The 17,188-nt window shown below is 43.7% G+C and overlaps 1 protein-coding gene across 1 annotated transcript in view; it reads left to right on the top strand.

Moving 5' to 3' along the window:
- NCAPG (non-SMC condensin I complex subunit G) overlaps positions 1 to 17,188 on the top strand; it is a 50,578-nt gene that overhangs the window by 32,051 nt on the left and 1,339 nt on the right. The window contains exons 14-20 of the mRNA XM_063135334.1: positions 11 to 232; positions 7,067 to 7,248; positions 8,532 to 8,706; positions 10,736 to 10,897; positions 12,272 to 12,467; positions 16,028 to 16,096; positions 16,739 to 16,811. Of these exons, the coding sequence (XP_062991404.1) occupies positions 11 to 232; positions 7,067 to 7,248; positions 8,532 to 8,706; positions 10,736 to 10,897; positions 12,272 to 12,467; positions 16,028 to 16,096; positions 16,739 to 16,811 (1,079 nt within the window). The remainder of the gene's footprint in view (positions 1 to 10; positions 233 to 7,066; positions 7,249 to 8,531; positions 8,707 to 10,735; positions 10,898 to 12,271; positions 12,468 to 16,027; positions 16,097 to 16,738; positions 16,812 to 17,188) is intronic.

The raw sequence follows: 17,188 nt of genomic DNA, 5'->3' as shown, positions 1-17,188 counted from the left end.
TTCCGCCCAGGCCTTGCAAATCGATGAAATGAAAGTAAAATTAAGTGCTTTAAAAGCTGTCTTTGACCAGCTGATGATGTTTGGAATAGAACCGTTCAAAGCAAAAAAAGGAAATGACTCCCAAAGTGAAAATGGAGAGAATGAAAATGAGGTGGTGACTAGGGAAACTGAAGAAGAAACTGCTACAACCCACAATCTCCTTCAGCTTCTTTCCGGGTTCTTGGACAGTGAGGTAATGCGGTAAAATGAGTCAATATTGATGCAAGTTTTGACTACAAGTTCAGAGGATGACGTTTTGGCTTAATATTATTATGAAAAGGTAGTGCTATGGCAATTAAAACAAAAACTGATTGAGTTTTAGTGATTTCAGCTGAACTGTATATTTAAAATTGCCACGAGGAAGATTATTTCTGTTGCTACAACATTTTGTTTTGTTTTCTTTAGATCAGGGATGAGCAATGATTTTTATTTCAGGGGCTGCATTAGCTCCAGCAGAACCTTTTGGGGGCTTCATGAGTGGGTGGGGCTGGTGGTGAGAGGGGTAGAAATGGGCAAGCCCTAGAGACAGACAGGTACATTCACCCCCACTCCAGTGTCCACAGCCACCCCCACATTCATTTCCTCACTTTGCAGCATTGATGATCAGAATCAGTGGGCAGGGAAGGGGCTTTAACGTCGCTGTTCCCCAGTCAGGTTTCTGCATCAGGATCACTGGGAGTGGGATGAGCTTAAACCCTTTCACCCCTTCACCAAAGATCCCAATCAAGGTGGTTGTTTTCTCACTGTTAGTGGGCAGCAGGAAGAAAAGTTGGCTTGATTAGGATCCCAGGGCGGAGGTGAGGTTAAAGTCTCTCTCCCTTCCCCAGTGACCCCACTCAAGATTGTTGTTTCTCCATTGCTAATAGGAGCCAGGAGAGAGCAATCTTGATCAGGATCGCTGGGGAAGGACCAAGGCTTCACCCTCGCACCCTCAGCTATCTGTTCTGATTGATTGGCTGATGAGATGGAAGTTGGAAAAAGTTGGTGCAGCATCCCGGGGCTGATGGGTCACACAGAGAGTGCCCACGGGATACCCGTATGGCATGGCATTCAGATTTACAGTTTATTATTACGAAAAGGTAGTGCTATGGCTACCTTATTTGTCCTTTCGGCCTCAGAGCAGGTAGTAAGAATTTTATGGGAAAATTGTATTTCTGTTCTCAAAGAAGAACATGTGAAAATAGAGGTTCTCTTTCGTGGTCTCTGTGCATCACACATATATGGGCTCTGCGCCTGCGCTGAGCCAACCGCCAGAACTTCTAAAGCTGAGAACGTTGATTTAGGCGGGAACCCCTCCCCCACCATCAAGTGCGCATGCGCTGCGGGTTCCCGCCTATCTCCTCAGTTTTTCTTCGACCGCCTTGCTGGCAACACGCTTCGAACTTCGCTCTTCTACTTACCTAGTTTATCTTCTTCGAGAACGTTCGTTATATTCTTCTTCTCCTTCTATTCTACTTTTTCTTACTCTTTCCTAAAAAATAAATAAATAATTATTATTATATTTTAAAAAAAATATTCTTCTGCCTCTCTCTTAGAACCTTTTACTGTACTTTCTATCGTAGCGTATGGCACTAAGAGCTCCCTTTAGGAAGTGCGTAAAGTGCCTCAGCAAACTTCCACCGGCAGACGGACATTCACTCTGCCTCCTATGCCTGGGCGAGGTGCATATAGTTGATTCCTGCGCCCATTGCATGAGTTTCTCTAAGCAGACTCGAAAAAATCGGTCTGACCGCCTTAAAGCAGTCCTTTGGAAAAACGCGCTACTTGCAGTCGACCAGCCGAGACCCATGTCGACAGAACGCTCAGCGGGCACGCCCTCACGGGAACAGGAGATACCAGCTCCTCGGCCAACGAATGCAGAAAAACTGCACAAGAAGCTGAAGGCTAAGCATCAACAACCTCTTGATAAAGCGAAGGCAAAAAAGAGGAAATCAGATACTTCTAAACATGAAGTACAAAAGGCGAAAAGATCGGGGGTCGATCACACATCCCCAACGCCTTCTGCCTCGCTACCGTGCCCGCCTCCACCCCCTTCGACACCGACGCGCTCGATGTCAGGGGCTGATCATGGGGAAATGCAAACAGCTTGAGAGGACAGCATTCCTCGGTATCAGAAGGAACCAACTCCAACTCATAGCCATCGCTCATCTAACCACGGCGACCGACCCCATATATCGAGAGAGAGTCGGCAAAACGCAGCATCACTTTCAGAAGGAGAGATTCAAGATTCATCGCCTCCTGGCCCAATAATTGTCATAGATCTACCACAGCAGCCATCGCCCAGACAGCGAGGCTATGGCTCTAACCTGTCGATAGCGTCCAACACGCCTAGACATAGTTCATATGAGTCAGAGCACAGATCCCCCATAAGGGTTAGGAGTTGGATACCTCTTCGGCATGGTCGATACCGTCAAATCAACAAGGCCTTCGGGACTTTGACCAAGACTCACAACCATCAAGAGCAGGCCGATCAGGTTTCTCAACTCCACATCGATATGCTACAGCTACTATCTCGAGACCTCAAGATCAACCACCACCGGTTCCACCCCGCGGTGTCTCACTTACTACCAGACCAACGGCCATTGCTTCAGTGGCACCGTCATTCGATGACCGCCCACTGCCGCCGCCACCAACATCTCGCCCGAACAACCATCACTCAGATTCGGGGTCAGACGACGATTATCTCTCTGATGCCACATCGATGTCATCACCACGACCTTCGATCCCGTCTCCCGCAGAAGCAGTAGAAACTCCAGAAGGTTCGTCTCCGTCTCAGGACACCTTTCACTTCAATGACCAGATCCTAAGAATGGCACAATCCTTAGGGATCCAGACTCATCAACCTGTGGAGAGAATCGAGGATCCAGTTTTTGATGTGGTCTATACTGAAGCAACAGCTCCAGTTTCGATCCCATTCCTACCTACGCTACTACAAACAGCCAAATTATCCTGGAAATCACCGGCTACTATGGCCCCCACATCGAAAAAACTAGAATCCCTTTATAAAGTGCAAGACAAGGATGTAGGTTTTCTTTTTACCCATCCAAAACCCAACTCCATTATTGTGGAATCGTCACAGGGCAAATCCCAGAGGGCCCATGCCTCCCCATCAGACAAGGAAGGCAGGCGCCTGGACTTAATGGGTCGGAGGATTTATTCCTCAGCGGCATTAGGATTCAAGGTTGCTAACTATCAAGCTACCATGTCTCGTTACCAACTTTTTCTTTGGGAAAAAATTGCTTCCCTATGTGACTACCTCCCAGAGGAAAAAAGAGAATTAGCCCATGTCTTTCAAGATGATGCCATCCGTCTGTCGAAACTACAAATAAGCACAACCAGACACCAAGTCGACTGCGACGCAAAGGCCATGGTCGCAGCAATCACTTTACGCCGACACGCTTGGTTGCGCTCAGCCTCGATAACACCCGAGGCAAGATCTCGCATCGAGGACCTGCCGTTTGACGGCGAGGGACTGTTCAACGCAAATACAGACGACACAATGGACTCCATACAAAAGGCTAAGCAAACTGCAAAAAGATGGGCATGACACAGTTTCAGCCCCAACCTTTCAAGACCAGATATTGGAACAGATCCTTCCCACAAAATAAACAATATTTTGATCGTTTCCACCGTACGACTCAACAACACCGCCAAAAGAAGCAACAATACCCTCGCTTCAAACAATCTCGCGGGAAACCGGACACTGCCTCAAAGCGGAGGCTTTGACTCAGAATATCATACTGCTCCAACCAACTCTTCCTACGACTTCAACCATCGACTCCAACCCTTTGCCACCGAATGGGAAAATATAACATCAGATGCCTGGGTCCTCAAGATCATCCGGGAAGGGTACAAAATAGAATTCGAGACGCTCCCTCACGTCGGTACCGTAAGAGTGACAAGACCATCTCAACCTCTTGCAAAGGAAATTGCCACCCTCCTGCAAAAGAAAGCAATCACAGAGGTCTATCCAGACGTGAAGAACAGTTTCCTGTCAAGATACTTTACGGTACCAAAGGCAGACGGAGGTCTTCGCCCCATTCTAGATCTAAGAAATCTCAACCGCACAATCAAGATCAGGAAATTCCGTATGACCACCCATCCTACCATCCTCCCACTACTACATCAACACATGTGGTTCGCTTCAATAGACTTAAAGGATGCGTATTTTCATATAACAATTCACCCAACACACCGACACTTCCTGAGATTCCTTGTCGGAACACAAATGTTCCAATTTCAAGTTCTCCCATTCGGCTTGGCAACGGCTCCGAGAGTTTTTACAAAATGTGTCGCCGTCGTCTGCGCTTTTCTAAGGAAGAAGGGTATAGAGATCTACCCTTACCTGGATGATTGGTTAATAACAGCCCATACCCACTCAGCACTCCAAGACGCGATAAAGGAAGTAATTCAAACAGTGACGACACTCGGTTTTTACATCAACCTCGAGAAATCACAACTCACTCCAACGCAGAAGATAAAATTCATTGGCGCAGTCATTGACTCCAAGACCGCCAAAGCTTACCTGCCCAGCGACAGAATAGACAAGATAATAACCCTAGCGCACCGACTATCCAAACCCAACCAGACAACTGCCTTCCATATTCAACGCCTATTAGGGCATATGGCAGCAACTGTGTCAGTGGTTCGGTGGGCAAGACTACATATGAGAACCTTAGAACACTGGTTCATCAAGTCTTTCCCAAACCTTGTAGACGCCAGAAACCTCCACGTCTACATTCCACTAAAAATAAGGACATCTCTCCTATGGTGGAAAACAGAGACAATCTCGATCGTGGCATGCCCTTTGCACAGACCTCCCTGTCCTACACCCTGACAACCGACGCGTCGACACTCGGATGGGGCGCTCATTGTGCACATCTCCAAACACAGGGCAAATGGACCACTTCAGAACGCAGGATGCACATAAACTTACTAGAGATGATCGCAGGCCAAAAAGCGCTTCTCACTTTTCAAGACCTTCTAACAGGTCACCACATACAGCTTTTGACAGACAACATGTCAGTTCTATGGCACCTGAACAAGGAGGGAGGAACACACTCGTCATCCCTAATCCACAGGACTGTGCAGATTCTCGAATGGTGCATCCCGCGAAACATCTCGATAACAGCTATACACATACCGGGACAAGAAAACATCCTTGCCGATGCACTAAGCAGAAAGATACCAACATCCCACGAATGGGAGATGGACCAGTCCGTCCTGATCCAACTTTTTCAAAGATGGGGACAACCAGAAATAGACTTGTTTGCTTTCCAACACAACTCAGTCCTACCGACCTACTGCTCCAGAGTCCACCCGAAAGGCTTATGCAGCCAAATGGAACAGTTTCCTCAGATTCACCGCCGAGAATCACATAGACCCACACGAAAATTCTATTCATGGAATACTCACCTTCTTGAATATGCTTTTCCAGAAGGGTCTGCGCCTAACATCGTTAAAAGTCTATCTGGCTGCAATCTCCACCAACCGATCCACAATCAATGGATACTCAGCCTTCTCACACCCATGGATCCGACAGTTTTTAAAAGGAGTTAACAACCTAGCTCCACCGTTAAAGGTTTTCACTCCACAATGGAGCCTATCAGTAGTTTTAAAAGCCCTTCTCGATGTTCCATTTGAACCTTTAGCAACAGTGGACTTAAGGCTTCTCACTCTGAAGGTGGCCTTCTTAATCGCGATCACAACCGCACGGAGGGCCAGTGAACTTACGGCCCTCCGCATCGATCCACCTTTCCTTACATTCCACAACAACAAGGTAGTCCTCCGTACAGACCCGTCGTTCCGGCCTAAGGTAATATCTGAATTCCACATTAATCAAGATATAGTCTTGCCAACTTTCTTTCCATCATCTACTTCACCATTAGAAAAGACGCTACACACCCTCGACGTTCGACAAGCTCTAGCGTTCTATAAGGATAGAACAGCTCCGTACCGAAAGACTAGGCAACTTTTCGTATGTTACGGAAGTCCCAAGAAAGGACTACCAGTACCAGTTCAAAGATTTGCCTCCTGGGTCGTCCAAGCTATACAGTTAGTATACGAATCTCAACACCTGCAACTGTCGCAGCCGATAAGGGCACACTCCACTAGAGGAATGTCAACGTCCACAGCCTTTACTAGAGGAGTCTCCATCCCGGAGATCTGCAGGGCAGTGACCTGGTCAAAGCCAGCCACATTTATAACACACTATAGGCTGGATACCAGAGCCAGGAGTGACTCTAACTTCGGCAGAGCCGTCTTATCAGCGATCCTTCAGTAACGACAGCCGACACCGACCCACCTCCGGTAAGTCAGCTTGCTAATCTCCCATATATGTGTGATGCACAGAGACCACGAAAGAGAAAGACAGGTTGCCTACATGTAACCGTAGTTCTCTGAGTGGTCATCTGTGCATTCACACAACCCCCCTACCATCCCCTCTTCGGTGTCGACTATCCTCGGCATCGATAGAGATACTATCTCCTAGATTCTGGAACCAGCAATTCGGTCTCGAAAACTGAGGAGATAGGCGGGAACCCGCAGCGCATGCGCACTTGATGGTGGGGGAGGGGTTCCCGCCTAAATCAACGTTCTCAGCTTTAGAAGTTCCGGCGGTTGGCTCAGCGCAGGCGCAGAGCCCATATATGTGTGAATGCACAGATGACCACTCAGAGAACTACGGTTACAGGTAGGCAACCTGTCTTTATTAACTATTTAAAGAGGAGGATAGAAAGGAAAAGAGACTGTTAGTTATTTTGGAGCTCAAGTTTGTTGTGAAAAGCTGTCTTTAAAAAAACAAAATACCAAAACTTTTCTGTGAACTGAATATTTTTTCTCAACGAAATTCAAGTAGGTTGGAAATGTAGTGAAAAGCTGTCTTTAAAAAAACAAAATATCAAAACTTTTCTGTGAACTGAATATTTTTTCTCAACGAAATTCAAGTAGGTTGGAAATGTAGTGTGTGTTTTCCCCCACCCTTAGACTAAAACCAGTGATTGCAACTTGAACAAAATCTGTTCTCCAGTTTTCAGAACTCAGAACCGAATCTGCCGAGGGCCTCGCCAAGCTAATATTCTCTGGGCGACTCATTAGTGCTAAGCTTCTTTCTCGGCTTGTTTTGTTGTGGTATAATCCACTAACTGAAGAAGATACTCGTCTCCGACATTCATTGGGAGTTTTCTTCCCTTTATTTGCTTACTCAAATAGGTATGGCTCTTTTTTCTGATACCTTGCATTTGCGTTTTTGCATTTTATGTAAAATGGATTGAACAGTTTTTATTGATCATAATTGAGTAGCAGGAGGAAAATAGTGTGGGATTTTCTTACCTGAACAACAAAAAATGCAATGCAACCCTATATGTGTCTACTGAGAAGTCAATCTCACATAGTTTAGTGGGTCTTACTCCATGGTAAATATATCTCGGATTGCATCCTAAGTTCATCCTTGATTCCATAGTCTTCCAGATGTGTGTAGCTGCCATGGTACATGAGTGGCTTGCCTTAGTTTACAAGGGCAAGTCCATCCTGAGTTATGTGTTAGTTGTAACTCTCTATAATACGGTGGTCTTCTGCATCCACTCCCAGAACATAGTATTTAATTCTCCACCTGAATTTTGGTATTTTTTTCAAGTCTCTGGAAGCCTGGGTGTGAAGAGATGGTCTGATAACAAAGAAATTCACTTTATAAAGCTATGTTTTCCCCTGCATTGGACCTGTTGGTGAAGGACGGCTTGGTCCTCCTTTAATGTATACTATTTATACAAGCAAATTAAACGAGTTGCCCTGAATGTATTTTGCAAGATCTGGATACATTTTCTAGAATATTTCTGGCACAGTCATCTAGTAGCCCCTTCCCATGAATCAGCAGGAAAGAAAGTAGCACTGTTTATTCATTTACACATTTTTTTCCTTTGCATTGCTTTGTAATGATTAGTATAAAGATCAAGGTTGGAAAGGGGTTTGGGGTGGAGGGTGTGTTGGATGGTGTGGTCACAGGATAAATAATGTACTTGGGGAGATTAGATGTGGGGTTCTCCTTCCTTGTATTGAGCACATGGTTTTCATTAGCTATTGGATCACGTAGTTTCTGGGCTGTCTGTGCATGCTTCTAAATTCGGCTTTTTTCACACTGGTCTCAGTATTTTCACAGGCAACTGGAGGGCTGATATACCTGCAGGCTGGAAATTTGCAAGCCAGATGTCAACTTGACTAGTCCCAGGCTTCTAGTAGTTCTGGCTCTACATTAATTCATCCTACTTCTAGGGAGGCAAGAGGGTTTTTGGAGGCAAGCAAAGGCAATAATCTATAGCTCTTCCCACTTGCCTTGCTTAGAAGACCATTTTAGTTGCTTGCTTGCTACAGTATTTGGCTGCTTCTGCATTATTACCTTAATAGGTTATGCACTTTCAAAGGTCATTTAGTTTGAAATAATTCCGTTTTAGGAGGCTTATAATATTAACATTTCATCTCATCTCATTTTAAAAATCCAGGGCTAATCAGGAGTGCTTCGAAGAAGCTTTTCTTTCAACTTTGCAAATATTATTTAATGCTCCTGCATCATCCCCATTGTCTGAAGTTGATATAACTAATGTTGCTGAACTGTTTGTGGACTTGACAAGACCAAGTGGACTGAATCAACGCACAAAGAATTCCCAGTGTTACCAGGTATGCTGAGTATTATCCAAGGATGCTATTCTGTTTGAGTTGAGATTGAGCGATGCCTCTTCTCTTGATCTGGGTAAATGCTACATGTTCCTCTTGCAATATTAGATTCTGCCTGATGATTCTTGCAATGGTGTGCTAATTGTGTCTGGCAATATAAACAGTGAGAACAGACTAGTCCACATCTGGGAGGGGGAAGGGAAATGAACTTGATTCTGTGGAGCCTTGTACAGTTCCTCCCAATTCAGCCTACTTATGTTCTCATGAAGTAGAGCAAGGCTGTATAACCACTCTCAGCCTGAAACCGAATTCCATTTTGGAGAAGCCTCCAGGGGGCGCATTCCAGTGGTGGGCATCGCTGAAGGCAAAAGGGTTGGGGCCAAAAATATCGGCCTGTTGTAGCTTAAAGCTCTTACTGCCAGTAGCTAGGCTGTAGGAGAGGCATTTCAACCTTTTAGAGTGGGGGGGGGGAGAGTGAAATTGTAAAAACCAGGAAACCACCCCATGATTAGGGGTGGGGCCAGGGCAAGGGGCATGGCCATTGGGGAATTCCAGGAGAGCCAGTTTTGGCCCCTGGGCTTGAGGTTCTTCAACCCTGGAGCAGAATTTTAACAAGCCTCCACGGACACGCCATGCCCTGCTCTGGGAGTATGCTGGATAATCAATCCAACATACACACATTCCTGCATTCAGCAGGGGGTTGGACTCGATGGCCTTATAGGTCCCTTACAACTCTCTGCTATTCTATGATTCTATGATATGGCACTCGTCTGCTGAGGGTGCTCTGCATGCCCCTTTTTATTGCAGGTGATTCTGGGGCATGTTCTAGAGTTTGCTCATGCAGGGCACTGGCCAGCCCTGTTAGGCTGCTTCATTGCCTTACTTGAATACAGTGTACTGTAGAGCACAGTTGGCAGTTCCTAGTAGCTTCCATGCTCTCAGTGGACATTGTCCACTGTTTCCAGTCTTCTCACGGAGGAACTCCTGATAAACCTCCGAGGAACACCTCAGCCCAAACTGCTCTCAAACAAAAGGATATTCCACTGGTGTGGAACACTTGAAAAGGGTGTTGTTGAGGCCATATCTTGCTTGACCATATACCTATGAGCAGTAATCTGTGTTATAATGCTACTAGCATATTTTTTATGTATAATCTTGTCTTAAAAGTAACCTAATCAAACTTTATTTTATTGGGGGAATCTCTATACCAGTGGTTCCCAAAGTGGGCAGTACCGCCCCCTTGGGGGCGGTGGGATTGCATAGGGGGGCATTAAGAGGCAAAGGGGCGGCGGGGGGGCACTCGAGGTGATCTTTTCCGTATTAGGAGTTTTGGTTACAGAAGGAAACTTCTGATCGCTATCCTGCACTATGGAGAGTGGTTCGGAAGCTCCTGGTTGCATTTCCAACATCATATTTGGTGGAATGTGGTTTTAGTGCGGTCTGCCTAGTTCTCTCCAAGCAAAGAAATCGACTCCAGATTACTAAACATGGTGATTTAAGACTCATGTTAAGTGACTTTAAACCAGACATTGGGAAACTGGTATCCCTTCATCAAGCCCATCCGTCACATTAAGAATTTACAGAATAGTGAGGTAGTCTAACCTAGTTACTAAATGTGATATTTAATATTCTTGCTAAATGACTATCAGACTTTGAAAAGATATCATCACTGGATCAAGTTCATCAATTTTGTTTAACTGAATAAACCAAAAAAATGAAATTGGATTTTGAATAAATATTCAATTAATTGTTACTGTTCTGAATTTTATTGTTATTATCTTCCTTAGTGGGTCGTTGAAAACCGCTATTCTGAATAATGATTTTTATAGTGTAGGGTAGGGGGCACTGGGCATGAGTTTGTGGAACCAAGGGGGTGGTTAACTGAAAAAGTTTGGGAACCGCTGCTCTATATGTACACCAAAGACAGGCTATAGTAGAGTTACTGCAGAAAATTCTTAAAGTTAACAGCATGTTTAGCTTACCTTTAAAAGATGTGCAGTCAAATATTGCAACATTGTTATGACTTTTCCAGGGTTTGACAGTTCACGATAATTTAGCAATGAAAATATGCAATGAAATGTTGATGGATCCGAGTGCACCGGATGTCCGCATCTATGCAAAAGCTTTGAGTTCCTTAGAACTCAATAAAGACTGCTCCAAAGACCTCCTGGTTCTGTTGGATGAGGTCCTTGAGGTAGGCAATAGCTTGATTTTTTAAAAACACATTTAATTATTTTGATATTCCTTGTAGTGGAATAACATTTAATGTTAGTCAGAAATAAAGTTTGAATGTATAATTGTGGGTCTGCAGGTATGTCCCAATAAAACTTCCAAGAGGGTATGAAAAGAGGACCTTTGTTTCTCTTGGAGATTTCGCACATACATGCTTGCAAGCTCCGTTATTTGGAATTCCAGTCTGAACCCTTGACTAGATGGACCAGGGGTCTGACTTGGTATAAGCTTCCTAAAAGTTATCTGAACAGGGGAGATTCTTGTGTTGATGTAAACTTGCTTTCCAAGACACAAACTGGAGAGGATCCCCCCCGGCCCAAGGCCTGCATCTCATCTCTCCCCCCATCCCCCAGGGTATTTTCCGAGCTTAGGTACCTAGTGAATGACCCTAGAAGAAATCAGTCATTGATGATAAGCCATTTTTTTTCTATTGTAGAGGAGGGTGTCCTCAAATGGGTTGCTGTTCCTATTGGGTGGTTCCTCCAATATGCAGGGGTTATACAAACTAGTTGATTTGAAGGAATATTAAATCCTGAAACTGGGGCAGGATCTACATTACTGCTTTATAACGATATTGAAGCGCGCTGACAACTGTTGGGGCCTATGACACATTCCATATACCGTTTTCAAACAGCTTTCAGAGTGCTGTATCCTGTTTGGTGTAGATCTGGCCTGGGAGGGAGCCACCTCTCATACAGGAAAGTTAATAAAAATAGTTAATAGGCAGAGGTAACATCGGGGCCTGCTCCTGCTGGACACTCTCTCTCTTTCTCTCTCCTCCCTCCTTGACTCCTTTTCCTTGTGTGTCATGTCTTTATTAGATTGTAAGCCTGAGGGCAGGGACTGTCTTTTTTGCTAAGTGTAAGCCGCTCCGAGAGCCTTTTTTGGCTGAGGAGCGGGGTATAAGTATAATAAATAAATAAATAAATAAATAAATAAAAATGGAATTGCATAAGATCTGACTATTGGAGTGAGTGGAAGGAGGAGCCCATTTGGGGACACCTTCCATCTACTGTAAAAAACGGACTTATCAGAATAAGTACAATGTTCTTCAGTTTATTGATTCAAAGAAACCCACAGAGTGAGTGACTTTAAAAACAAGCAAAATAAAACATGAGATGGCTGTTTATTTCTTCATAGAATAAAACAGTAACATAAAAAAATGTTACAGGGTTCTTTGTGTTAATATGTTCCTTAAACCTGAGTTTAACTAAAACTGCCACACATGTCTTAAGATGGAAAAAATGCATATAATGGGATTTTAATAGATTACACAACTTCTTTACAATTGATTTCTACTTCTAAGCTATATTAATATCCAATATTACTATGACAGAAGGTGAAAGATAAAATGTGTTTAAGAATTATTGAAAAAGTGAAGACCGACTTAAACGGTGGAAACCACCTCAGTGGAGAAATCTCTAAAGTGGCCAAGGAAATCAACCTTTCTCAAGTACCTCAAGACGCCGGTGATCCCAACACTCTGCACAACAGTGACCAAACATCTAACCCTACTGAGCAGAATGAGGAAGGTAATTTAGAGATTAGACCTTATTGTGTTTTTAAATTTCTTCACATTAGACCAGCCTCTATAATAGATTGTCAAATCTAAACAATATATGCTATCTATATCAAGTTTAAGCTAAAAGAAATGGTGAGTGGTTGTTTGCTTCTGATTCTGTATTGCCTTTGTGTCCACTTTCCATTTTTCTTTCACTTTATTTTTCATTTTAATACCAGATGGAGGGCCCTCAACTATTTCAAGTACTTTTGTTTCTAGCAGTTATTATTCTGCATATGGGCATAAAGTGGAGTTCATTTTAAAAGCTGTTTTTATTCAGTGTCATGGGCTTGTTGCAATTGTTTTGATCTTGTTTGAGAGATTCTAGTGATGCATTTATATTTCTTCCTGATAAAAGGAAATGTTTAAGGTGCTTTCCCCCCCAAGATACTCTTAAAATACAAAAGGCTGGATGTTTTTCATGATGCTAATGTGTTTCTCCTAAATTTGGATTGGATCCAAAGAACTGAATGGCATAAAAGAAATCTGTTAGAGCTGTCCCCCAAACGATTGTACTAGTGGAAGAGTTAATGCAGTGCTATAAAGAGTAGGTTCTATGGTAAAGTTGATGCTCGTGCAAGTTCTTGCACACACAAATTCGGGTTTAGTTTCTCTTGTGTATCTTCATGAAGTGCAAACCAAACCTTGTGTGAACAGAGGAGCACCTTTGGATTCTCATAACCTCTCTCACACAGAGTGTTGTGCAATTCAAGGCTACATGTGTATCAATATGTTCAAAAGCCTTGGATTGCACAATGTGTTGTGCACATGGTTATTATTATTATTATTATTATTATTATTATTATTATTATTATTTATTTATTTATTTATTTATATAGCACCATCAATGTACATGGTGCTGTACAGCGTAAAACAGTAAATAGCAAGACCCTGCCGCATAGACTTACATTCTACTAAAATAGTAAAGCAATAAGGAGGGGAAGGGAATGCAAACAGGCACTGGGTAGGGTAAACAGGCACAGGGTAGGGTAAAACTAACAGTATAAAGTCCGAGCAACATCAAGTTTTAAAAGCTTTAGGAAAAAGAAAAGTTTTTAGCTGAGCCTTAAAAGTTGCAATTGAGCTTGTAGATGTTGAGGTGTGGAGATGTTGAGATGTTGAGGTTGAGTTGTGTATGTCAATCCAGAGCTTGCTTCCAAGTTCCATTGAGCTTGGATCTTGTAAGTGGTATATGTTGTCCGAAGCCTCTCTGTGGCCATTCTGCAATTCTGATGGGCGTTGGAAACCACCTGGAGTGGTCAAATACAGGAATTGTGCAGTATAACCCATTGGTCTTCAACTGGGAAATTGGGAACTAAAGTGTGTGTGGGGTGGTCACCCTGGGTTTTAGCGTTTCCTGTTCTATTTTTTCCTTTAAGAGAAACAAAAACAGACAAGGAGAAACTCAAAGGAGAAAAGATTTTCTCTGTCTTGAATTGCTGACCAGGAAAAGAGGTTTTAGCCAAGGCAGCTTTTTTGTACATTATGTAACAAGCTGCAGCTGCCAAAATTCCCTCTTCGACATAACAGTTAAAGTTACAATAACCTTGTTTGGGTTTGCATCTGACCACTTTAGGCCAGGGGTGGGGAACCGTTTTGAGCCCAATTCCAGTCTTGCAATGGTACCGTTGGGGGGTTTGGCACACATTGCAGTGGTGGGTAAAGTCATTGATTAATTTTTGACGCAGATAATAGTGTCTATGCATGCCTACTCAGAAGTAAGTCCCATTGCATTCAGTTGCACTTATTCCCACATTAGGGTATCTAGGTCACTCAGTCTAACTCAAAATTGTACTCTCAGGTAGCGTGACATAGCATTTCAAAAAGAATGACAAAAGATCAAACTTAAAATTTCACTTTCACACAGCTTCAAAACTCAAACGTGTACATTCAGATCCCACCCCCAAAATTCAATATAAAAATAAAACTCAAAGCACCTTTAGATCCCACCCACCATTCAGCCAATGTATGTCTAGTCAAAAGTTAGCCTGCAAGCTCCCCATCAGGAGTAAGGATAACTCATTTCTACTTGGAAGTAAGAAATTCGAACTTTAACCCCCAGCATTCCTTCAGTAAAAAGATTGAATCACTGAAGTGAGCATGACCATTGTTTTATTTTTTTTACTTTACTGAGCTTTAGTCATGACTCATTCACTTGAGGTTGAGTTCAGGAATATCCACGAGGGAGTCAGAAGGAAGGGGGGCAGGCGAATGGCGACTGCAACTGTTGCTTTTTCTGTCACTGCCGCAGCTGGGTGTGGGAAGAACAGCCCCCCCCCCCCGCCCCAAGCCTGGTGCTGGGACCGAAACACTGGGGAAGAGCACAGCAGCAGGGCAGGGCGCTTGGTGCCCCCTGCTGGGTCTCCTCTGGGTCTTGTTGCAGCAGTGACTGAACAAGCTCCAGGACACAAGCAGCTTCAGGAGCAAGGGATGGAGCCAGCACAGGTGGCAATTTCTGATATCTAGGCGCCCCGCAGTATGTAAACATGGGGAACACCACTTCCAAGGTTGGCTGGCTGGGAACATGGCCTTTTGCCTGCATCGTTCAGAGATGCTTGTCACATGTCCTTCTGAATTTAAACATAAATACCTGCTGGGCTTGTTTGCAATTCAGGTTATACAGTATAGTGAGCAAATGTAAAATCTCTTTGACAAATGTTTTGTCTTGGTGTTGATGTGGCTTTTAGTGAATAATGAAAAGATGTGTTCCAGAAAGTTGCTGGTGTTAATTTATGTGCAATTTAGAAGGGATATTTATAAAGTTTTCTAAAATTCAGTTCAAGATACTTATACTGGCATATAAAGCCCAAGAAAGCGAGCTATGATACATATATGTATCACACACACTTTCATTTTTGTCTTCATAATTTTGCTCCTTTGTATAATATAGCACTTCTCAGGGCCATTGATTTGTTTGGTTTGTGGCCTATAAAGTCCTACATGGCTTAGGGCCTGGTTACCTAATGGTGGCCCCCCTGTCTCCCTTATTAGCTGCCTGGATATTGAGATCAAGCTGGGGTGCCCTCCCACCTGGCATCCCAAGACCCAGGCATCTCGACCCAGGCTTTTGACTAGATTTCCCTCTTTTCTTTTGCTGCATTGTATTAACTGTTATTTACCTGATACTGTTTGTCCCTGTTAGATGTTGATTATGTTTTTGTGAATTTTGCATATATATATATATATATATATATATGTATGTATGTATGTATGTATGTATATGTTTTATTCCTTATGCTGTGCTTTGGGATTATTTTATAATGAAAAGCAGGTAAGAAGTGTCTTAACAATCAAGGACAAAATCTTGTGGGAAGTTCTGCTGCACAAGGCCAACTGCAGTGAACGCGAGCTGTCTTGCTAACCACGAATTTCAGTGGGGACTCGTGTCGCAAAACTTCTCGGTGGATTGTGCCCTCAAACTTAAAGGCTGTGATCTTAAGCATATTTTTGTGGAAAGCACTTAACTGCATAAATGTGTAGGCACTAATCTTTTCTGCTATGTGTTTTTTTATTATTTGTTGTGTTGAACAGAAAATAAAACTATGGAAAAGAGAGAGAGCACAACTGCAAAGTCAATACCTACAAGCAAAGCCACAAAAGGTATATAACAGTGTTCTAAAGCATTTAACATGCCCTGATTGGGACACTCTGCTGCGCAAGGCCAACTGAAATGAATTGAGAGCTCTTTTGCTACTATCAGTTGGGGCTTGCAGGAACTAGTTCCTGAAAGACATGGCGAAGTCCTTTTCTCCATTGTGAGAGAAGAACAGAGAACAATAAAGGAAAAATATTGGGAAAAGTGTGTGGAATGAGTGATGTCATGGGAGAGGCTTCACCTTTTGACATTGTCTGCTCCTGGGGCTTGGACTGGGAGAGGGTATCCGGTCCCCAGGCCCAAAGTGGTTGCCTCCCCACCCCACCTGCTCTAACTGATAAGAAGCATTTGCCTTTTTACAGTTCTGCATCCTTTGGGAACCCACTTATTTTGGCTCCAGATGCATTAGAAGACATTTTGACCCTTTTGGATACTCTCTTGGTGGTGGTGGAGCTGTAACATTAGGGCACACTTCCAAGGAGCTCGGCCAGGCATCCCCATGATATGACTGCATCAGGTGGATGGACACACAGTGACTGAAAGGCCAGTGAGGGTGGGGCAGTAAAGATATAGGTAGAATAATCAATAGTAAAATTCTAGAACTGCCTTGAAGGAGGAATAATAATATTTTTTTTGGTAAATTTTAGGTCGGAGAAAAATGGAAGCAAGATCTATGCCGAGAAGAGGAAATCGTAGAATTGCAGATTCTGATAGTGGAAGGTATTTTGTGTGCTGCAAGTCCCACTGCTTTAATTGGACAAATGCTTCCCTGCTCTCCCCCCTTCCTTACTCTCTCCACCCAAGGAAGGCAGACATTTAATTCAGCAGTCCTAAACTGATTTGCTTGGTCATTTACTCGTGTGGCGCAGAGCGGTAAAGCAGCAGTTTCTGCAGCTGAAACTCTCCCCATGGCCTGAGTTCGATCCCAGCAGAAGCTGGTTTCAGGCAGCCGGCTCGGGTCGACTCAGCCTTCCATCCTCCCGAGGTCGGTAAAATGAGTACCCAGTTAGTTGGGGGAAAGGTAATAATGGCCGGGGAAGGCAACGGCAAACCACCCTGCTATAAGGCCTGCCAAGAAAATGTCAGCGAAAGCTGGT

The sequence above is a fragment of the Elgaria multicarinata genome, chromosome 10 (assembly GCF_023053635.1).
Source record: "Elgaria multicarinata webbii isolate HBS135686 ecotype San Diego chromosome 10, rElgMul1.1.pri, whole genome shotgun sequence".
NCBI classification, from domain to species: domain Eukaryota; kingdom Metazoa; phylum Chordata; class Lepidosauria; order Squamata; family Anguidae; genus Elgaria; species Elgaria multicarinata.
Note: the sequence above shows the minus strand (reverse complement) of the source record. Positions and strands in the feature narration are given on the sequence as shown.